This window comes from Arctopsyche grandis, chromosome 10 (assembly GCF_051622035.1).
Source record: "Arctopsyche grandis isolate Sample6627 chromosome 10, ASM5162203v2, whole genome shotgun sequence".
In the NCBI taxonomy this organism is placed as follows: Eukaryota; Metazoa; Arthropoda; class Insecta; order Trichoptera; family Hydropsychidae; genus Arctopsyche; species Arctopsyche grandis.
In genome coordinates this window covers 12,751,328-12,773,201 of record NC_135364.1, presented here as the reverse complement: position 1 = coordinate 12,773,201, position 21,874 = coordinate 12,751,328, and the positions used below count along the sequence as shown (strand labels likewise).

At 31.5% G+C, this 21,874-nt stretch overlaps 1 protein-coding gene across 5 annotated transcripts; it reads left to right on the top strand.

Annotated features, from left to right (window-relative positions):
- Positions 1-1,840: 1,840 nt before the first annotated feature.
- On the top strand, positions 1,841-20,516 carry LOC143917604 (uncharacterized). 5 transcript variants are annotated; one of them, XM_077439163.1, is made up of 41 exons: positions 1,847-2,333; positions 4,018-4,388; positions 6,798-6,910; positions 7,008-7,145; positions 7,224-7,381; positions 7,750-7,941; positions 8,517-8,714; positions 8,780-9,031; positions 9,118-9,281; positions 9,392-9,545; positions 9,631-9,834; positions 10,333-10,461; positions 12,132-12,222; positions 12,976-13,103; positions 13,238-13,417; positions 13,542-13,666; positions 13,741-13,888; positions 13,968-14,198; positions 14,273-14,426; positions 14,497-14,826; positions 14,926-15,212; positions 15,368-15,592; positions 16,065-16,376; positions 16,482-16,653; positions 16,740-16,866; positions 16,946-17,060; positions 17,147-17,305; positions 17,377-17,598; positions 17,676-17,810; positions 17,886-18,053; positions 18,128-18,283; positions 18,361-18,459; positions 18,536-18,688; positions 18,770-18,907; positions 18,985-19,133; positions 19,260-19,380; positions 19,480-19,589; positions 19,669-19,834; positions 19,915-20,024; positions 20,114-20,228; positions 20,311-20,516. In XM_077439163.1, the coding sequence occupies exons 2-41, from the start codon at positions 4,201-4,203 to the stop codon at positions 20,377-20,379; spliced, it is 6,585 nt and encodes a 2,194-aa protein (XP_077295289.1). In that variant the 5' UTR covers positions 1,847-2,333; positions 4,018-4,200; the 3' UTR covers positions 20,380-20,516. The 5 variants fall into 5 exon arrangements, with proteins under 5 accessions (XP_077295292.1, XP_077295289.1, XP_077295293.1 ...); XM_077439164.1 differs by lacking the exon at positions 1,847-2,333 and adding an exon at positions 2,400-3,362; XM_077439166.1 differs by lacking the exon at positions 7,750-7,941 and having other exon boundaries at positions 1,841-2,333.
- Positions 20,517-21,874: the final 1,358 nt, after the last annotated feature.

Genomic DNA, 21,874 nt, shown 5'->3' with positions numbered 1-21,874 from the left:
ACAGTGATGTTGATGCACGGTTCATTTTGTGCACCAGTAAAATATATACATCGATGCGGTGCAAACGATCGACAAGCGCCAGACAGACTGAACCACAGATTAACGACACGTGTACCTTATGCGTGCGCACTGCTCGCACTTACACTAAGCGAAATCTACCCGAAGTCCCAACATACCTACCCTGTATACGCTCTGTGCTTCTGATACTTTAGTTCCGAATTTTGCCTTATTAATCTCGCCAGAAAGATCCAACTCAATTTTAATAATTACCATTTAAAAAATTGCATCTGTGCACATCGAAAGGTTACTCGTCATCTGATGTGCAATCTATCATTCGTGAAGTCGAGAATTGCGTTTAAAGCAGCCATCCAGTTAATCTGTCGTTCAATCTGTCTGGCGCTTTTCGATCGCACCAAACCCATATATATGTATGTACATACTTATGTTTTGAATTTGAAAAAAATCATATTTTATTTTTCCAATTAAGAAGGGTTCGGTGAATGCGCATATGAAACTGGTGGGTTTCAGTACCTCCAACAAGGTTAAGAACCACTGGTCTAGTCTAAATACATTTTTTTTTATATTGTATGTATTTTTTTGTCATTTATTTTTCACCCGGGACCCCACCTGGAAAAGAATGGCCCTTGTTACTAGAGGTTGTGATCGAGAAATCTCGTCTCGAGATTTCTCGAGATTTCTCGAGAATTCTCGAGAAATTTTGATTCTCGTTTCTCGAGAATATTTTATTGTGAAAATTCGAGATTTTCGTATCTCGAGAAATCGTTTATTAGAATCTCGAAAATATCGAAAATATTTTAAATTTATCACTACATGTTTTTGTTCAATAAACTGACTGATTTGTATACTTGTTAACTCGTAAATAATTTTGTGAGGTATTGTAATATGTAAAGATGGTCAGTATTTTGATTATTTGTCCGATAAGTTATTATCCGGTCATCATATATGTACATATACCATGTCACAACGAAATCGCACCATTTTAAAGTTACATATATGTGCATGTAGGTACTAGTCACTAGTGGGAAAGTATTCGGTTATGATATCACTAAAACGCTAGTGAAAATATATTTTCACTGACAATATGACGCCACTGTAACACACATAAAACAAAGATTTTTGATTTATTTATTCGTGTATTTGCTCCTTATATATTAATCAATGTATATTCAGTATTTTAATATGCATAGATGTTCAGTATTTTTATTATTTGTCCGGTCACAAAAACACGGGCAAAGCCGGGTGGCGAAACTGGAAATTTTATAAAATTCTTTGTTACATATTGTTATTTTTATTATTTTAAATTACTTTTGTATATTTCTATTTTCTTTTCGTGCCTTCCTTTATAGTATTTTTTTTATATAATTTTACTTTGTTTTCTATTGTATCTCTCTATATCTTTCTTTCATGATGTCTTTAATAAAGTTATAAGCCCCTGATATAATATACATATGTAGTGTTTGTGTCCTTTTGATGTTGTCGATTTTATATGCTAAAAAAATCAATTCACTATATTAAAAAAAATAATTATACTTTCTCGAGAATTCTCGAGATTCGAAACAAAAAAGAAAATCTTGAATTCTCGACATTCAAATATTTCGAGAAGATAAGATTCTCAAATCTCGAGATTCAAATATTACGAGAAAATTAGATTCTCGAATCTCGAGAATCAAAAAAAGTCGAGAAATTACAACCTCTACTTGTTACAAAAACCTAGTGAAATTTAAAAGGAGTTAATATTGTAGGAAAGTTTGGTTTGTCTCGTCAATCAGCGTATTGGCAATAGTCCACTAGTGACCAGATCGAACGCATTTGTTTATCCGATCCGGGTGGGGAGTTGGGGAGTTGGGGAGCAGTGCACCGACGACGGGTACGGGTCTCCCTCGAGCGTCATTTTCAGACATCTGGGTGTAGTGCAAAAGTGGGGCCGTCACTTGGCCGAGGGCCAGCTACTGCTCCAGCTTCAGCACATACTCCACTCCTCCTCGGCGAGAGCTGGCCGGCCCTGGGCTCGACTATTATTGAATTCCCAGTCCAGCAATACCCCGCTTAGTTCCAATTATAACCCGACATTTCTCCATGCCAATAGTTCAGTGCGCTGGGAAGAGCGCGCGCTAGTGCCGACGCTGGAACGCCATTCCCTTCTTACATAATAACACAAAAAGAAAGAGACAAATACTCACATTTAAAATAAAATAAACGAGTCTGAAAATAAGTGAACCGCCCCCGCCCAAATGCTAATATGTGAACAGTGAACAGTGCTTTGTGCGCCAATCGAGTTTTTGACCAAAGGAAAAGTGCCACGATAATCTTGTGTGAGTAAAAATATCGTTTTTAGCTAATGTGCGCACATTTCAAACTGCTAAAAATAATCGCTCAAGTTTCCCTAGCTGAGGCGCTTGACGTCAGCCGACATGTTTATGTGATAATGACTGTCAGTATCGGAAAAATTTAGAGCTACATCTCTTCTCAACTCATTCATCCACCTTTGAACCTCAATTAAACCTCGACTACCCGGACTTAACGGGGATAAAAATAGACCGGATTACGAAAAATCTGGATGACTAAGAGGAGAAAAAGAATGGACCAAACATTGATTGCCCATGTGATCGTTTTTGAATAAACTATGTATATGGAAATACATTCTTCAACTTCTCCGATTCGTGATTTTTTCATAGCTTCATGTTCTGATATGCTATCCTCAAACATATTACAACAAATTCGTTAAAATTATCTGTTTCGCAGAATTAAGGTACTCGAGGTTGGGTCTACCGCACGGGACCGAAAGTGAAACGCCCGAAAACGCAAATATCGAAAATCGAAAGATCTTATGTCGAAAGATCAAAAAAAAGGGTCTCTCCCCCCCGTCGTACATACTCACTTAATTTGCGCGAGCAGGATACAACAGGAACAAGAGGAACAGGCTTTTCCTCCCGTATTCTGCCCGCGCACATTAAACAAGGCTGTATGACAAAAAGAGAGATAATTTCACCGCATGCCACTCATATATATTATATATACATAGTACCGTTTACCATGCACCCTTTTTTTTGATCTTTTGATTTTCGATCTTTGCCTTCCGATATTTGCGTTTTCGGGCGTTTCACTTTCGGTCCCGTGAGGGAGACCGCTCGAGGTTATACATACTGTGTATTCTACATACATATGTACGTATTCATTCAAACAACTTTAACCTACGTTTCTCTGGTCTTTCCACGTGCTTTGGATGTTTGGTTTGAGTTTCCTAATATAAATACGTATCAGTGGCCCCTTGTGTCTTGTGTCTTGTGTAAATAAGGCTGTGCGACAAAAACAGGGAGATTTTCACGGCACGCCATTGATATGTATGTAATATATCAAACGAACTTAAAAAGTTATTCCCTTGTGTTTAAGATATAAAAAACAATCACTGTCAGTTTTAGAAAATGGTCAATCTCAGGATGCTCAATAATGATTTATCTGATAGAACGCGTTAGATGTTTTGAAAGACTATTTAAAAGTTTCGCTTGCAAAAATAATCTTAAATTTGTTGTGTATCGTAGTTTCTCATTGCCTTATAAAGGTAAAAACTTAGTAGGTACATACGTTATTTATCATATACAGACATAATACATACGTCCAATAAACACACAATTTTTCTCTGTATGTACATACATACATATGTAAGTACATATGAATATTACAGACTGAAAGATTTTTAGAAATTTGTTTTGAGCAAGTGTTTTATAATTAAATAAAAATCTTCGGAAACCAATAAAGCTTAATGTCTTATTTAATAGCGGTTCTTCTGGAATTGGCTGCGATTATTTTTAACCCCGTGCGTATTACAATGCGCATCCGAATCTTTTGCGTTTCAATTGACCACTCGACTCGCTGAAATTCTTAACTTTTAATCGCTGTAAAAAACAGACCCCTTAAGCTTTCAACAAATCTATAAAACGGAATCGCTTCTTAGACGCATAAACACGAAGTGTATACGTTTCTTTTTTTTTATTTTAGGACAGACACATTGCTTCAAAAATATGATACGCATAGGATGAGACGAACTGCGTGATCATTCGCGTGTTGAAAATAGCAACAATATGATAGACAGTCGCAAAAATCAAATGAAAGATCTGTGAAAGTTTTCGTTATTTCTAAAATTGTATTCGACGAATTTGGCGAATCGTCTCTCCAAAGAAGATGCATCACTTATATCCCCTCGCCAAAGGCGATCCCTTGTGCCCTTTGGGTTTCCATCCTCAAGTAAGGTGGCCGACAAGATGCAAAAGATGCTTCAGAGACTACAAAGAGCATGGCGGTAAAAAAAAAGAAGAAGACATGACATTCTCAACACCTAACTTGTCGCCCTGGAACTCCTCATCATCGCGGTGAGTTGCTTTTAATTCAATAAAAGGTCTGTTCATACCTATCCAGCACGACCCGTATCCTGCAGGTGTCCTGCAAGTGCGGATAGTATTCTTTGGTACATTATATGGACGTATTCATACTCCATTCGCGCATGCGCATTTACGCATTCATGCGCGTCCATATAGAATGTACTAAATAATAATGTCCGTACTTGCAGGATACTTGCAGGATTCGGGTCGTGCTGGATAGGTATGAACAAACCTAAAATCGTAATATAAGTTAAAAAAAAATCATCTTCGTATGGTATACGTATATTTCAAAATCAAAAATAGAATGTATAAATGTAAATCACCTCTTGAACTTCAATACGTAAACCAAAAATCTTGGCAAATGCAATCTATGTACTCAACAGACAGAGATATGATTTTTTCATATCTTCAGTACGATCTTCTAATTCGAAAATAAACAAACATACCAACCCAGTAGCGACTGAAAATAAATCGACTCCGACGTAAAACGACGGTGCTTAACAACGGTGTCAAGGTTGCCTTAAGTACAATTATAATATTTCACTGAAAATAACAATATTTCAAATACATTCCAACAAACAATTCACTTCATGAACTTATTATGTATGTAGGTATGTATCTACATACCAATGGCGTGCCGTGAAATTATCTTTGTTCTTGACGCACAGCCTTACTTACGTGTGCGCGAGCAGGATATGAGGAACAGGTGACGTCAAACCGAGTCCCTTTGTATCCTGCTCGCGCACACGTAAGTAAGGCTGTGTGATAAAAACAGAGAGAATTTCACCACACACTACTGCTACATACATATGTACATAGTACATATACTGACGACACATTTTGAGAATATTCCTTCACTTTAAAAAAAAGATTTTGTCTTCTTTTAATTGATTTCTTCTCCTTTTTTTCTTCTTTTAATCCCTTATACTACAAATCAAGCTATTTCAAGTGAACATACAGCGGCGGTTTATCATACATTGAAAATAAGCACGCGCTTGGGGCCCTCGAATCTTGGGGGCCCCGAAATGGGCCTTTGCTACCAAAATTTACAACTTACAAAGTCCGCAGTAGTCCACAATACGTTCGTAAGCAAAGAATAAATTAAATTAATACCTATTTTTAATAGTATTTTAAAATAGTACCTATTTTATTCCTAAAACTGTTAGTGCTTCAAGTATGTACATATAGTAAATAAATAAATAAAACATGGTTTTGAAAAATCCTAATGTAAAACCATATACTGAAAAGCATGGTAAAAAACGATAATAGCATTTGTTTACTGAAGTGGGGGCCTCAAATTTGAAATGGGCCTGAGGCCTCTCATTTACTTGATCCGCCGCTGTGTACATATATCTATATGTATACCTATTAAGCTGCCATAGCATTTTAACCTTTCGCTTATATTATGTTCCTCTCAATCCATTCTATCACCCCACTGGTCTTTTACTGACAACCTTTATTAATCGTGTTCGGCAATCGTTCCTCAGGCAATCTGATTACATGGCACATTCAGCTTAATTGATACATATGTATTTAATCCCATCTTGTAGCCAATCCATTGAAATTTCTTATTTTCGCTGCTTGAACCCTAGAAGTTTGAACTTCTCATAGTAAAAGTTAAAATTATCAATGGTATTCATTATTATTTGTGGGAATTGTGCTGCGAAATTATTTCGAGACATCTTATCAAAAAGAAAATTTGGACTACGTAAATATTTGTATTATTTTTTCCTAAATGTCTCGCGATATTCGCTCAAAAATTTTGTCATCGACGAAGACCATCATAATTGGAACCTAAGTTTTACAAGCTTTTTTAATATCTTTACAATGAGAATTAAAATTATATTCTACTAGCTGTATTACCCGGCTTCGCTCGGTATTTGTAATATAAACCGCTTAAACATGACTAATAGTAAACATTTTATAAAATTTATTTGAATAGTTTTATTTTATATAAATTTATTTGAATACTCGTTTGTTTTTTTTTATTAAATTGATTGTCACGAACAAACAAACATATATAGTAAGTCTCTTATAAAAAATTATATATACACCCACGCCGTCTGCGCCCCCTAGGGGGCGGAGCCCTAGGGCTTCGCGAATCCTTTGAATCGGAAAAAAGTGAATTATTTGTTCGATGACGTCACGGATTTCTACGAACGAAGGATGCATACATATATATACAAAGTCTCTTTCCAAATTATATATTAGATTTTACTTAATGTATTTCTTTTGTTTAAATTTGTATTTATCTAGCATTTAACCCTTATGCATAAGACAAGAGTTTTCTCTGAAATATGTCAATTGAAAAATTTTACGTCAAAATGAATTTTTCTAGAATAATGTGAATAATACAATCACAACCTAATAACTGCAATCTTTGTTATATGGCTATTCCAGAAATCGTGATGATGATCGTAGTTCAGGAAAAGATTCTGTCAGAGGATGGGTGTCAAGTCAAAATCTTAGTCAAGACAGCAATAAAAACGATAAAACTGAAGCATTTTCATCAGGTAATATTGAATTGAGTAGATATATACATATGTATGTAGGTAAATTTAAAGGCAAGTTGATTTAATATAAAAATATTCATAAATGTGCAAATTTAAGGTTTTGCTCGGACGAGTGCATCTTGGACATCTACACCTGATCTCGGTAATGTTAACGACGATGCTAAACCTGTTACAATCAGCTTCACACTACCTAAAAAGCGACCCACTCCACCAGACACCGGCCAAAACAACACAGGTACAAATCTCATCAATATTAGATTTTTGATAAATATCATAAAATATTTGTTATCAATGGTGCTTGTTGGAATTACAGAAATACAGAGTACTGTGGTCCTACGGAGACCAGCTTCAACGCCTCCCCCTACTGCAGCTCCCCCGAAAACTACCCCAACAGTTTCATCCCCAACGACTACAGCTCCTTCACGCATTATTATTACTAAAAATGATTCATTGGCTGAAAGAGTCAAAAAAGTAAGTAATCATTACAATTTTTATCAATTTTATAAAACTTTATTTTTCATATATGAAATGAGAAATTACATATTCATACTATTTTTTTCACTTTTATAAAACAAAATGTGACTAAATTTTACATCTTGACAAATTCAAGATGTCATTTTAAATGTGTTAACATATTAATTTTTAAAGATTTTCAAGATTGTACAATTTGAGAATCATTTCCATACTCATTGTCTAAAAAAGAATACGCACAACTTACTCAAATATATTGGTGCGCAATGATAACTATTATACAAAGTTTAAAATCTCATTTGTTAACTATTTTTACATTTCAATCTGTCAATAACATTATGTATGTCTTTCGCATTTACATTTTATAGATGCAAGCTTTAAAAGCACGTAGTAACAGTATTGAAAAAGACGCGAATAAGGTTATTGAACGTGACACTAACATAAAAAAAGACAAACCTAGAGATGTAAGTAGTGAAAAAGAAAAACCTGAAAAGACTGTTATTATTAAACCTACAGTTGTATCTAAATCAAAAGAGACCGACGTTGACTTCATGATAAAGGTTTGTATTTCAATGATTTAATTTTTGATTTGTACTCTCCTTATTGAAAAAAGCAGTTTTCTGAAAATGCTTGATTTTAATGTTTTTTTGGAACTTGAAATTCCATCCCACAATTCCTAGCTATGTACATTTTTAGCTTATTTACGTATATTTTTATAGTATGAAACCTCATATTATATATATGAATATTGAAAGACACGCACCGATTTTATGAATAATTTTCTCGCATAATCAACACTACCCTTAATTGCTTAATTTAGCACGCAGATATACATTGGTATAAATGGTTATAATTGGTTTGAAAACACGATAAGAAATTATGTTTTATTATTGGATATCATCATATTCACCATAATACTTTTCCATTTTAATTACTAAATGTACCCATATGTATGTTCATCATACCCTTTTTTGAAACATCATTTTTAACAAAATGTGTCCATTTTTTCCATTCATATTTGTAATCTTGACATTATTGTTTCATTTAGTCATTTTATAAATTGCTTGAATTTTTTTTGTTCTAAAAATAGTACGTATGTAAATACATATCTTAAGTCAAAAATAAACTTTTTAAGATTAAATCATCTCGTAATAATGCTTCTCGTCCACCAACGAGAGGTGGTCCCGCAAAGGAATTGGTTAATGGTACATCTAAAGATAATACGAGTGATAGAGAAGATTCCGACTCAAATCAGGAAGATGACAATATCAGTCTTGCTGGTACTACTACTTCTGAAACAACACTGGTTGATCACAATCAATTTAATGCTCAGGTATTTTCAGTTGTGCGATACATATTCTAAAACTGCCATCTATTACATATTTTAATTTGCTTTAGGAAATGCAAAGCTTGCGGGAAGAGGTGGAAGTATTGCGAAAAAGATGCGAACGAGTAGAAAAAGAGAAAAGTGATATTTTGTTAAGACGTTTGGCTGCTTTGGATACATCGTCATCGAAGACCACTTCTAGACCTTCGGAAACATTGAAATTACAACAGAAAATTAACGAAATTACTATTCAAAATGAGGATTTGCGAGATGAGAAAAAATCTTTACAAATTAGAGTTAGAGAAATTGAAGCCGAAATGGAGGTATCGTCTTATGATGTCAATGCTCATAGTATAAATATTCAATTTTTAATAGTTAATCACAAAATTATTCTTGTTTTCTCACTCAGGGACGGCCATCGAATGATGCTGCAGCCCGAGCGGCCGAACAATTGCGATCAAAATTATTAGCAGCTGAAACTTTATGCGAAGAGTTGATGGATGAGAATGAAGATATGAAACGTGAATTAAGATCCATGGAAGAAGAAATTGAAGAAATGCAAGACAATTTCAGGTAATTGTGTATTTTTTTTCTTCTTGAAGTTAGAAATAGAGAACACAATTTTTCTTTTATAAATTTTTGAAGCTTCTTTTATTTATAACATTTTATGTTATTGAAATTAGGGAAGATCAAGCAGACGAGTATAGTTCGTTAAGAAAGGAGTTAGAACAGACTACAAAAAATTGTAGAGTTTTATCCTTTAAATTGAAAAAGACTGAACGAAAAACTGAACAATTGGAACAAGAAAAAAAAGATCAAGAAAAAAAGCTATTGGAGGTTAATTTTTATCATTGTTTAATTTTAGATACTTTTATATGCGTCCATATTATTTATGGTTTGTTCATATTCATTCAATATTCAGCTTGCCGGAGGGCCTGCGGGCGTGGATAGAATTTCTAAAATAAAACAGTTGGAACAAGAACTAGCAATGTCCAATGAAGTCGCCCTTAGGCTCCAAAGAGAACTTCAAGACGCCAATAGTAAATTATCACAAGCACCTACTGTAGCTAACTTGAAGAAAACTCCCACTCTTGGTTCTATTGGAAAATCTCAAAGCACGGATGCGGTAAATTTAAATTTATTTATTTTTTAAAATAAATATGAATCATCACATACATAAATACATATGTATGCAGAGAAATGTAATAATAATAAAAGGGCTCTTACGAATAAATAATTATTGTCAACGCCCCGGAATACAATCGGTTCAATTTACTTAAAAAAATGTATACCATGTTGTTTATTGTGTGTTTTTGAATGCATTGTGCAATTTTTACCGATGCTTGCCCATCTTGCGAGTAATATAAACAAACAGAGAAGTTTTTATCGGACATACGTCGAGCACCAAGCATCAAATACGACTGATGCTAAAATTATTTAGGATTGTCTGTGGACAATCGTCACTTGACAACAATATGACGCCTAAAGCCACTTCTATTAATATAACATTTCTTGTTATGAATGTATATATAAAAAAAAAAAAAAAATATATATATATATATATATATATATATATATATATATATATATATATATGTATATATATATATGTATATGTCTATAGAAACCAAGTAGAGCATCTCTTACCCGAGGAGGATCTCAAGAAGATCCACAGCAGCTTTTACGAGATTTGCAAGATTCGTTAGAACGTGAAGCTGATCTTAGAGAGCAATTGAAAAATGCAGAGGAAGAGGTACCTATAATTTTTTAAATCTAAACCCTACTTAATTTAATATGCAATTCGTTTGAATAACAGAATAGTGATATATTTCTCATAGTTTTTACAAAACAAATTTAAATGATTTTTTTTTTGTTTATGCACATTGCTTCAAAAATGCATCATTGCAATTTTTTGATGATTTATGTTTGAAACGAGATGAAAAAAAAATGCTATTATTAGTTAGTTACTAATTTATTGAAAATGAAAGTTGAGGAAGGTTTCCAATGAAGTTGATTGTACCATATGACTAATTCATACTTGTTACAGCCAACTGGCATAGTGCCTTCTCAATAGACTATATTTCTAACTTAAACATTGGCAAGCTCATGACACATTTACATCAAGTAGACTTTGCATTACTCTTCCTTAATTCCAAGCCAAAGGGCAAAATCTACAATTAAAGAAAGGGGTAATGACATGTTGCATTTTAGAAAAAAAACTTTATAATTTCATATTACATCTTTTGATGGATATATACATACATACTAGAAATAAGTTATTCATAAAAGGTTGTCACATTATTATAAAATTGTGAAAAGCATTATTTACATATTGTTAGTAGATAAATATTAATAAACTTTATTTTGTAAAATACAGGCCAGTTGGTATAGAGAACATCATGGGGGTGGCCGAATATCACCTTCCATAAAAATAAATCCTTTCCCTAATTCAAATGTCTCTACTCATCCAGATCTTATACCATGTTCGTTAATTTCCGAAGACGATTGCGACAGTGATGCGGAAATTTTAGATCAAAACACTGCTCAAAGACTACATGTTTTCCAAATGCAAATGACTTTGGGAAAAGTTGAAGGAACTTTTGATGACAATCCTTTAAGTATTGGAATAAACAAAGCAATTCAATCAACCTTATTCAAAATTTCTTGCGGTAGTCAAACAGATATGATATTATCAGTAGATATGGCAAGTGCTACCGAAGACAATTTTAAAAATGTATATGTTCAAAGTGAACGTGAAATTCCAATAAACACTACATTTACTCAAACAGAAAATTTCATGTCAAATACACAGGTTCAAACAATAACAATAGTTACAAACAACAATAGTACACAAACTGAAAATTTCCATAAACATGAATCTACAAACACAAATACACCTCACGTTGAAATATCTCCTGAAATACCTGGATGTTCTAAAATCATTGAATTAAAAACACTGGAAGAAGATTATAAACCACATTACCAAGATATTCAAAACACATACAGTCCTCCCTTATCTCCTGATGTATCATTATCAAACCATTGCTATTATAATCCCAAATACCCTTTTACATCTGTATTTAATGCGATAACTGGGGGATTACCTACAATAGGTAATTAAATAATAATTGAGTGTGTTTGCAGTAAAATCAATATACCTAGCTCATAATAATATTATTTAACACACCTTTTAGAACTCCACATTTTGCCCATTTCTGGCAAAGTTTTTCTTTCCTTTTTGTGTATCCAATAATGTAGAGCTTCTCAACTTTTTTATTGCACTTAAAATTTAAAAGCTGACATAATCAATTTCCAACACTTTTTTTAAGCAGGTATTTTTTGGTATTAAGGTTGAGAAACACTACATTCATCGTATTCAATATAATTGTAAACTAGTCTAAACACAAGTGATAACATTTTCAGGGATCAAATTTGCGTAAAAGGGCGTCTCGGGTTGAAGACGACAATGAGTCGTTGGCGCTGCAGCTGAAGAAAATGGCTACGAAAGCCAGAAGTATGTTAAACTGAACTGAAACAGACTGTTTTGAGTTATCTCCTTTGATACTTAATTACTGAAACCTTTTCGATCTATACCTCTTTCCTGAAGTTTGATTATTTTAAAAACAACGTAAAAATGCATAACAATATAAATAAATAAAAAAAACATTTGTTGTCATTTGGTGTGGCTGTTTAACATTTTTAACACTCATCAAAACCAAGCTTGATAAACGTATTTGAAATTGTAGCCATTTTCTCCAGTTGGGCGATTAATGATTCAATACAGAACTTCATCCCATCTTAAAGTGTACATAATCATTTATTTCATTAATTACTTTTTAAAAAGTGATGTAAATTTTCATTCGTAATTTAATAAATTGGATTACATCTAAGTACTTCATTAATATAACCAATTGCATGTACAGCTTGATTTTCACAATTAATTTTAATTTTGAGATATCTTTTAATAAGCTTTTTTTGTTTGAATTACTAATTTTAATATTTTTCACACAAGTGCATGAATGATATTGATTATGTGTAAAGAATATAAAATGAAAATGAAATCATCATGATATTAAAACTTTTTGTCACCAGTTAGTTCACTACATATAATATACATGTATGTATAATATTTCAATTTCTGAAATATAATTCTTACTGGTTTTCCAATTGTTTATTAGCTAACTGCACTTCTAAAAACTAAGAAAATTGATTAAAATTTATAATTGTTGTGAAAATATATATGAAATTGCTTAATTTTATTGTTCAGCTCGCAAACTATCACCAACGGCACCGACAAACAGGTTAACAATTGAAAGTGCAGTGGAAAAGGATGAAGGCATATCCGATGAAGAAGATCCTGCAGAACTAAGAATTTTGTTGGAATTGAATGAACAGGTAATTTCTTTGTTATAATTATGTACGTACATACATATGTATATGTATTACATTTTTTTAGGCATGTATAAATTTTTTATAATTATGTGTGTATTTGAAAATGCTTATAATAATAAAAAAAAAAAACAATACAGGAAGCATCAATTTTACGACGAAAAGTTGAAGAATTAGATCAACAAGGAGAGTCACTGAAAACACAAGTTAAAGATTTAACTGAAAAACTTGCTTCTGCTAATATAAAATCGCCTATCACTTTGGGTAAAAAACTTTTATCGACCACAAAAGGAACGGGACTCTCAGAAGAAAAAATAAAGGTAATATAATTTTATGTAGATTGAATTTCCAAAATTAATTTAGAATATACATACAAGCTTACCATAATTAAATCAATATTAGTTTTTAAATTTCCAACCACTTATAAAGCTCCACTTTTTTCAGATACTTGAGGATGATATTGCCGAAGTTAGAAAAAAACTAATAGAAAAAGAAAGAGACGTTGAAAGATTACATGCAGAATTGAGCATTACCCAGAAGAGATCAAAGGGATCACTCATTAAAAGCAAGTAAGGAACTTAACTTTTTCACGGCAGTCATTTAATATTTTAATATATATTTTTATCATGAGCTAATTTTATAGATCTTTGGATGGAGCAAATGAACAACAAAACGTTGATCTCAAACGACAATTACAATTAGTTGAACAAGAAGTTGGTATTTTAAGAAATAAAATACAAACATTAGAAACTGACAATGAAACACTTCAAACAGAAAATAAAAAATTACAGGTGCTTATTTTTTTAAATTATTTTTTTAATAAATATAAGTGAACTTGTATAAAATGTATAATATTTTTAATGATTTTAGTTATCAAGAGGTACAAAGGCTAAGTCTGTTGATCGTGATTCTGATAAATTAATTCAACTTGAAACGGAACTGAAAGAAGCACAAACAAAAATAAAGGAATTAGAAAAACCAAAAGAACCAGAAAAAGTAGATAAGAAGGTCACTTTTAATACAGCAACTTTAAAAAAAGATGCAGATGCTTTGAAAACAAAACAAGAAGAATTGGATAAATTGAAAATTTCTATGAAAAAGGTTAATGAATTCAAATGCTTAGTAATAAATGCAGTAATTGATTTAAATTATTTACTAATTAATTTAATTTTTAGATTGAAAATGAAAAGAACCAATTAACAGAAACATTAAAACAACTGAAAGATGATGCAATCAAAACATTTAAGCCTCGTACACCAAAAAAACCTACTGATTTGACTACAAAATTACAAATGAAAAAAATGGTGGAAGAGCTTGAAAATGAAATAGGTATGAATGACTTCTACTAAATTTTACATATTGGAATGATATTTTCACATATCAACTATTTTGATTACAGGAGAAATGTTTGTTGTCATGAAAAATGCTGATTTAGATAAATTGGGTCAAAAACAAGACGAAAAGAGTTCTCTAGAAAAAACTATTGAAGATTTGCGCTCCAAACTTAATATAAACGAGAGCGAGATTAGCAAAGAGAAAAAACGTTTACAAGATGAAATAAACACTTTAAAAGAAACAAATAAAAAATATGATGCTGAAAAGAAAATGCTATCAGAAAAACACACCGCTTGTGAAAAAGAAAGAGATCAAGCATTAGAGAAATATAAAAACATCCAAGAAAGTAACACCAAACTAGATGGTCAAATTTCTAAACTGAATGCCGACCTAAGTATGCCATAGAAGAATTAATTGAGATTAAATAAATAAGAATCTTGTAAAAAAAGTATTTGGAACTAATTTATTTGGATTTTTTTAAATTTATTTTCAGAATCAGCAACAACTAAACAAACTGCAATGGCAGATTGCATGAAGAAGATTGAAGACCTCAAAAAAGATTTGGAGGAAAAAGATAAATTAGTTGATAAATTAAAGAAAGAGCTTGATACAGCAGCAAAAACAGAACAAGATAAAATTAAACTACTTAAGGAGGCTGGCGACAAAGCTAAAAAAATTTTAGAACTTGAGAAAAAGGTCAAAGATGCTGAAGAAAAGAGTAAGCGTTCAGAAAAAATGTTGAATGTTAGGAAGGAAAGAGTAGCCAAACTAGAAAAAGAAGTGAGTATTAATAATTTGGTTTTTAATAGCAAAAAAATCAATTCATTCAATATTTTAATTAAGAAATATTAATAAGATTTTTTTATTAAGAAATATTTTTGAATATTAAAATTTTTCTAATTAAATTTTGAATTCATTATATTTAACAAAAAAAGTTATCGGAAGAAAAAGAACAAAATGACAATATCGTTGAGAAATCGCGACGTTTGTCATCGGAATGGATTTCTGAAAGAGATCAACTAATGATTCGATTAGGTGTTACTGAATCTAAATTGGAAAAAAATGAATTATGTTGGAAAGAGAAAACGGCTGAATTAGAAGGCAAAATTGTCACTTTAGAGTCTCAAATAGCAGCAAAGAGTTCTCATATACAGCAATTGGTAAATTGAATAAACCTCCGACAGTGCCCGTTTGTAATCCCCGAATTGCATCTTATGTTATGATATATATATACCAACTTCCAGAGAGATTTAGACATAGAGTTATAAATTGACGCATGTGTCTATATGTATTTTAAACTAGGATATAATTTTAATTTTAATTAAAACATTATTTATCAATATACATATAGTCCAATTAATAATTATAGCAACTATTAAAACCTTCACGATTTGCATACATATATTAGTTATTTAGGTATTGTTATGTTTTGTACCTGCATGAAAAGTATCACTTTTTTATATTATTATTATGTTTTAACAGTAATTCCCAAAATTATATTAGAAAAACATATATATGTACATACATAGTAAAAACTTAAAATATGTTAATACTAATGTTTTTTCCCTCAATTATGTTTTACGATTGATTATACTTATAGATTTTTTATACTCTTTATTTTTACAATTTCAGGAGGATTCTTTGTCCACAAATTCTGAAAATAAAGATGTTGTGTCTACGGTAGAATTGGCTAAGATAAAAGAACAATTAGATACAGCACAAAGAGAAATTGTTACAAGAGAAAATGAACTCAGTACACTGCGTCATGAATTGACTTCCAAGCAACAAGAAGCGACCAAACTTCAAGAAGATTTAAGTAACACTAAAAAAGAAGCACTGAAGCTACAAAATGATAAAACGGAATTGGACAATACTATAAAAGCTCAAACTAAGGAAAGTAAACACTTGGAGAGTAAAGTGTCTGAACTTGATATTGATTTCCAGGTATTTAATTTATTTTCTGGTATATTATATGTACTTACATATATGTATATATACATGCATATAATTAGTATATATTAAATATAATAAATATATATTTTTATTAAGGCTGAGAAAAAAAGAACAGAAAGAATGAAAGTAATACACGAGAAAGATTTAAAAAATAAAGAATTGGAATTAGCGTCACTGAAAAGCAAATTAAGAACACTAGAACAAACGTCTGGGGCAGGAAGCAAAAAGATTGAAGAACTCAAGAAGGAATACGATGAAAAATTCAAGAGTAAGTTATTCTATTGTATTATTATAAACAATTATTTGTGTTAATATGAAGAATAAAGTTTTTATTTAATTTGTAAATTATTACAGAATTAGAAAATGAATTGACTGTTGAAAAGAAAGAATATGATGAATTAACATCCAAATATGAACTTCTAGAGGAAGAACACGTAGTAACTAAAGCAAAGTTAACTATTGAAAAAGAAACAGCTCATAGGTAAAACATTTGATCACATAAATATTTTTGTTTATTTATTTTAACAGTTATGAAAAAAATATTCGTTTCATCATTTTAGTGAAGTCCTTCTTATGCAACGTAACTTAGCAAATGTTAATTCAGATTTAAAATCATTGCAAGATACCTATAACAACAAAACAGATGCTTGGATAAAGGAAAAAATAGATTTACAGGTAAATCGTATTTGTATTCTATTACTTAAAAATATTCGATCGAGATACAAAAAAATTGTATTGATTATTTTTATGATTTTAACTAGGAGAAACTATCGCAATTAGAAGAAAGGTTGTGTGGAGGTGGATGGGAAGTTGAAAAGGCTCGACTGACTGCTAAATTAGATCAGAAGGGAAAAGAAATTGATCATATTTCAAAAGAACGGGATGTCAGCATTCACTTGCAAGATTCTCTCAAACGAGAGGTTTGAATTATTATATCAATTTATAGTAAACATTACAAGTAAACACAATCTAAGAGATTTTATTTTCACAGACTGAAGAACTGCGTAAAAAATTGGATGATTATGACAAAGTTACCAAAGTTCAAAGAAATATGGACATTGATAAAGCAAACATGGAACGAGAAATTAAGATGTTGCAAAACAAATTGAATTTGAACGACAAAGCTAAGAAATCAGAAATTGCAGAATGCAAATTGAGATATGAATCACAAATGCAGACAATACAAGATGAATTACACACTGTTCAAACTCAAGTATGGTTTTTGATTATTTAAATTGAATAGTTTGTATAATAATATTTAAGACCTTTTAATTATTGTTTATATTTAAGATTGCTCGTTTTAAACGAGAACGAGACACGTACAAGCAAATGTTAGACGGAGCACATAAGACGATGGCTGAAATGAAAACAAATGGTGAGCCAATTATCAGACCCAACAGAAATTCTGTCTCAAATTTTGATGAGGTACGAACTTTTCATATATTATTGCTCTTTTCAAACTTATTTCCCTTTTTCTTTTATATATGAATTTTATTACAGCTTGAAGAGAGCAAATCTAAAATAGACGCCTTGCAACAACAAATTGCCTGCCTTGAAGATGGATTGTGTGAAACGAGATTGGAAGCATCTCGTGTTCGAACCGAACTTGTCAGCGAACGATCAACAGCAGAAGTTCGTCTAGCAGAAATGCAATCGAAATTAAATGAGGTACGTATTTTAATTATAACAAATAAGAGTCGCTTGTATAGTTATATAAATATCAACATTGCTGTTTTTTACAGTTTGAAGAGGAACGATTAATATCATCGGGTAGAACTAAGATTCCAGGTTTGCGAACACGACTTGAACTAGCATGGCATAAAGAAAGAGAAGAACAACAACGACTCTTGCAAGAAACATCTACGTTAGCAAGAGACTTGCGCCAAACTTTGTTTGAAGTAAAAATAATCTATAATAATTTTCTTATGTATAAAAATTGTATGTAAATCAAAAATTAATATTATTGTTGTTTCAGGTGGAAAGAGAGCGTGACAAAGATAAATTGGATATGAAAAGAAGAATCGATCAATTGAAAAAAACAGGTGATGAAGAAAACGAAGAAAGCAAGAAAAAAGTATGAAAAATGAAATAAATTTCAGATTATAGTAATAAAAACTTTTGTAAAATTATTGTTTTAATTATGAATGTAGGTTACTGAACTGCAATGTGATTTGCTGGAGTTAAGAGATGCACATGCCAAGTTACGCACAACTAACGAAAAACTGAGAAGAGAAAAGGAACGTCACGATAGAGAAAGAGAGCAACACAAAATGTCAATAGCCTCATTGAAACGTTCTCAACAGGTCCATAAATAATTACGTATTTTAATTTCAAGCTTACTTATAATATTATATTTTATCATGTTTCCTTTATTTTACTTTCAGGATGAAGATAGAAAAATTAGCTATATGCTTGATTTGATAGATGAATTAGAAAAATCTAGTGGCGAAAATATTAGACCCATTCAAGATTCTAATCCAGGTTCTGGCTACCTTACACCAACCCCACCTAGAAGACATAGAGTAATTAATAAATCTTAAATTCAATTGTGTCATTGTACTCATTATCGTCTTATTCACATTCATTCAAAATGTTTCAGTCTAAATCAAGATCTCGGGAGGCAACTCCAGATGATAGTATTGGAGAATCCAATGCTAGCGGTATTTTACTACGCCTACGAAAGGTATCACATGAAGTGAGAGCATCGCAACTCAATGAACGTCAACGCAGACAGCTTTCTATGAGAAGGTTAAATAATATTTACCAATAGTGTTTATAAACTTCGTTCTTTTTTATTACATTCTATTTTATTTTTATAAAAAAAAATTATATTTACTTTCTAATAAAAACTTAATATTTTATCAATTAACATAGAGCTGTGTCGACGGAGCCGAGAGACACCGTAGTGAATAGTTTATCTCCCCGAGTGGCAAATGGTCGAACCTCTTCCCTTAAAAAACGATCGATATCACTAGAACAAACTACTCAAGAACAGGTAAACATGACTAATCATATAAAATTAATTATAAATTAAAATTATATAATTATTTTTAAATTAACATAATATAAATTTCATTAATTTAAAACTTCACAGAGTAAAATATGGAAGACTGATGATGATAGTATGTCTTCGCTGCAATCATTGGATACAGATATCGGAGATAACAGACTATATACAATGCAAAGAGATACAAGTTTGGATAGGTAACATATCTGAATGCAAAATTTCATTGCATTTATTTTCTTATATACTAATGTAATTATTATTTATTTTTCATATCAGTCGGCTATCGGGAGGATCTACACAAAGTGATATTTTGCCAGCCAGTGAAAAGAAAAAGAAGAAGGGCATTTTTGGTAAATTAAAGCAACTTACTAAATCGCGCTCTATCGATGATAATGCGGCACCAGATGTTGGTGACTTTGCACCTATCGGATCAATATCACAGGTATATTTGTTTTCTTTAATATTATGATATTAGTTCAATATTAGTTGTAAATAATAATTTATAACAATTTTATGTTTCAGGGAGGCTCTGATTCAGACATGAGTGCAGCGGGTAGCAAAAAAGATTTGCGTGGTCGACTATCTGGTATGTTCTCGCGTAAAAGTGGAAGTAATACATCAGTGAGTTCAACGTAAGTATCTTGGATATTAATCAAATTTTAAAATATAACAATTTTATCCAATTATTTCCGTAAGCCGTTTTTTTATTTTTTTATTTTAGCAGTAAAGAAAGAAAAAAAGAACTGAGCACTCCAGTTGCATCAAGATCTGCCTCCTTACAACGTCCTCTAACTAAAAATGGTAGTTCAACACAGTTGGCACGACCATCTCCGGCAGTTAGTATTTTCAAAAGTATTAAATGAGTATTGAAATGTACATAGTTTTTAATTTTATGCATAAAATTTATTTTAATTTCAGAGAAGCGATACTAGTAATCCACCGAGAGCTGTTAGTGTTACACCTGGTCTACAGCGCAAAACTAAATAGCCCCTTTTGTAATGCAATTTTTATAAATTATTTTCCAATCCAATGGACCCTTTCTCCTTGATGTATGATCAAGAAAGATAGATAGAATTATTGTATGAAATAATTTATATTATTATTGAAATACATATTTTTAATTTAATAACACATTTTTTTTAATTTTCATTCAACTTCTAAATTAAGATTATAAAATTGACTTTGACAATGGTGAATCTTTTTGAACTTATGTGAAAATGAACTAGTTTCAAAATTCTCCGATCAATATTGGCTAAGAGTTAATATTACAATGTGATAATTTTCAGAGGTCCATATAATATTTCCATAAGAAGATTGTATCTCAGCAACTAGCCAGTAATTAATTACTGGATTAAAATGTTATTACATATTATATTTTTACCAAAACAAGATATTTACATGTATTACATCCGCGCGTACAGAATACTTTTCTGGGGAATTCACTTTTAAAAACAATACATCTCGAAACAAAAAGTTTAAAATTTATTTTCGGTGCATCGGGTTCAAATATTATGACTGATTATGAGATTTTAATACGAAGCCATGGACCGGAAGTGGTTATTTACTTCCGCACAAGTGCAGTGGTTGTTTTACTAATGTAAACGAACGTCTATACATAAAATCCGCTAGTTATGTACATATAAGTTGGTATAAAAAAATGGAATTTCGGTTGATTGCACCAGGGATTTCCCATTATTTTTAAAGTGAAATTGGGTAATATGACAAAATGGTTTCTTTCCATTTACGAACTCCGGTTTGTATTTTCTATATTAAAACATTGTCAATTTTTTTTAGTCATCGCAACAAATAAGAAAATAAAGACAAAAGTTTGACGGTGATGAGGAGAACGTTGTAGAAATTATTCGCAACTTTTTTTGGCTGTTTCTAATAACTCAATAGTTAAACTTTGATAAAAATAATAGATAAAGAAACGAAGATCTGGTACTTGACCACTGCAGTAAAACAATTTATACATCTTAGTAGACGCAAATTCTGATAATGAAGATGAGAACTTTTACGAATAAAATTTTTTTTGAATATTTATTTTCTTCATATAAAAATTAAAAAATATATCGAACGATTCTAGGAGTGGTCTGGACGCATCGAGGCGGACATACTGCACCACCCCCCTGTGTCTTATTCTGTATGTCAATAATAATAAAAGAATGAATTAAATAAAAATAGCACACGATAAACATCCATTTATTGTTTGATAAACATAAAGCATCAAGTTTTTAAATGGCATTTCATTCGAGTTAATTTGTGGAAGGTATGAAAGAGTAAAGGCGCTCTTCCACCGAATACGTTGACGCAGACGTATCGTTTTTGCCCATACGAATGCACATACGTCGCGTTGACGTATGTTCTGTTGCGGTCGTCAGTTACGATACGTCTGCGTATGGCGGCTTAAGAAGAGTAGTTGTCGATATTAATATATTTAATAATGGATGTCACTATCTATAATATTTGACAGAAATATCAC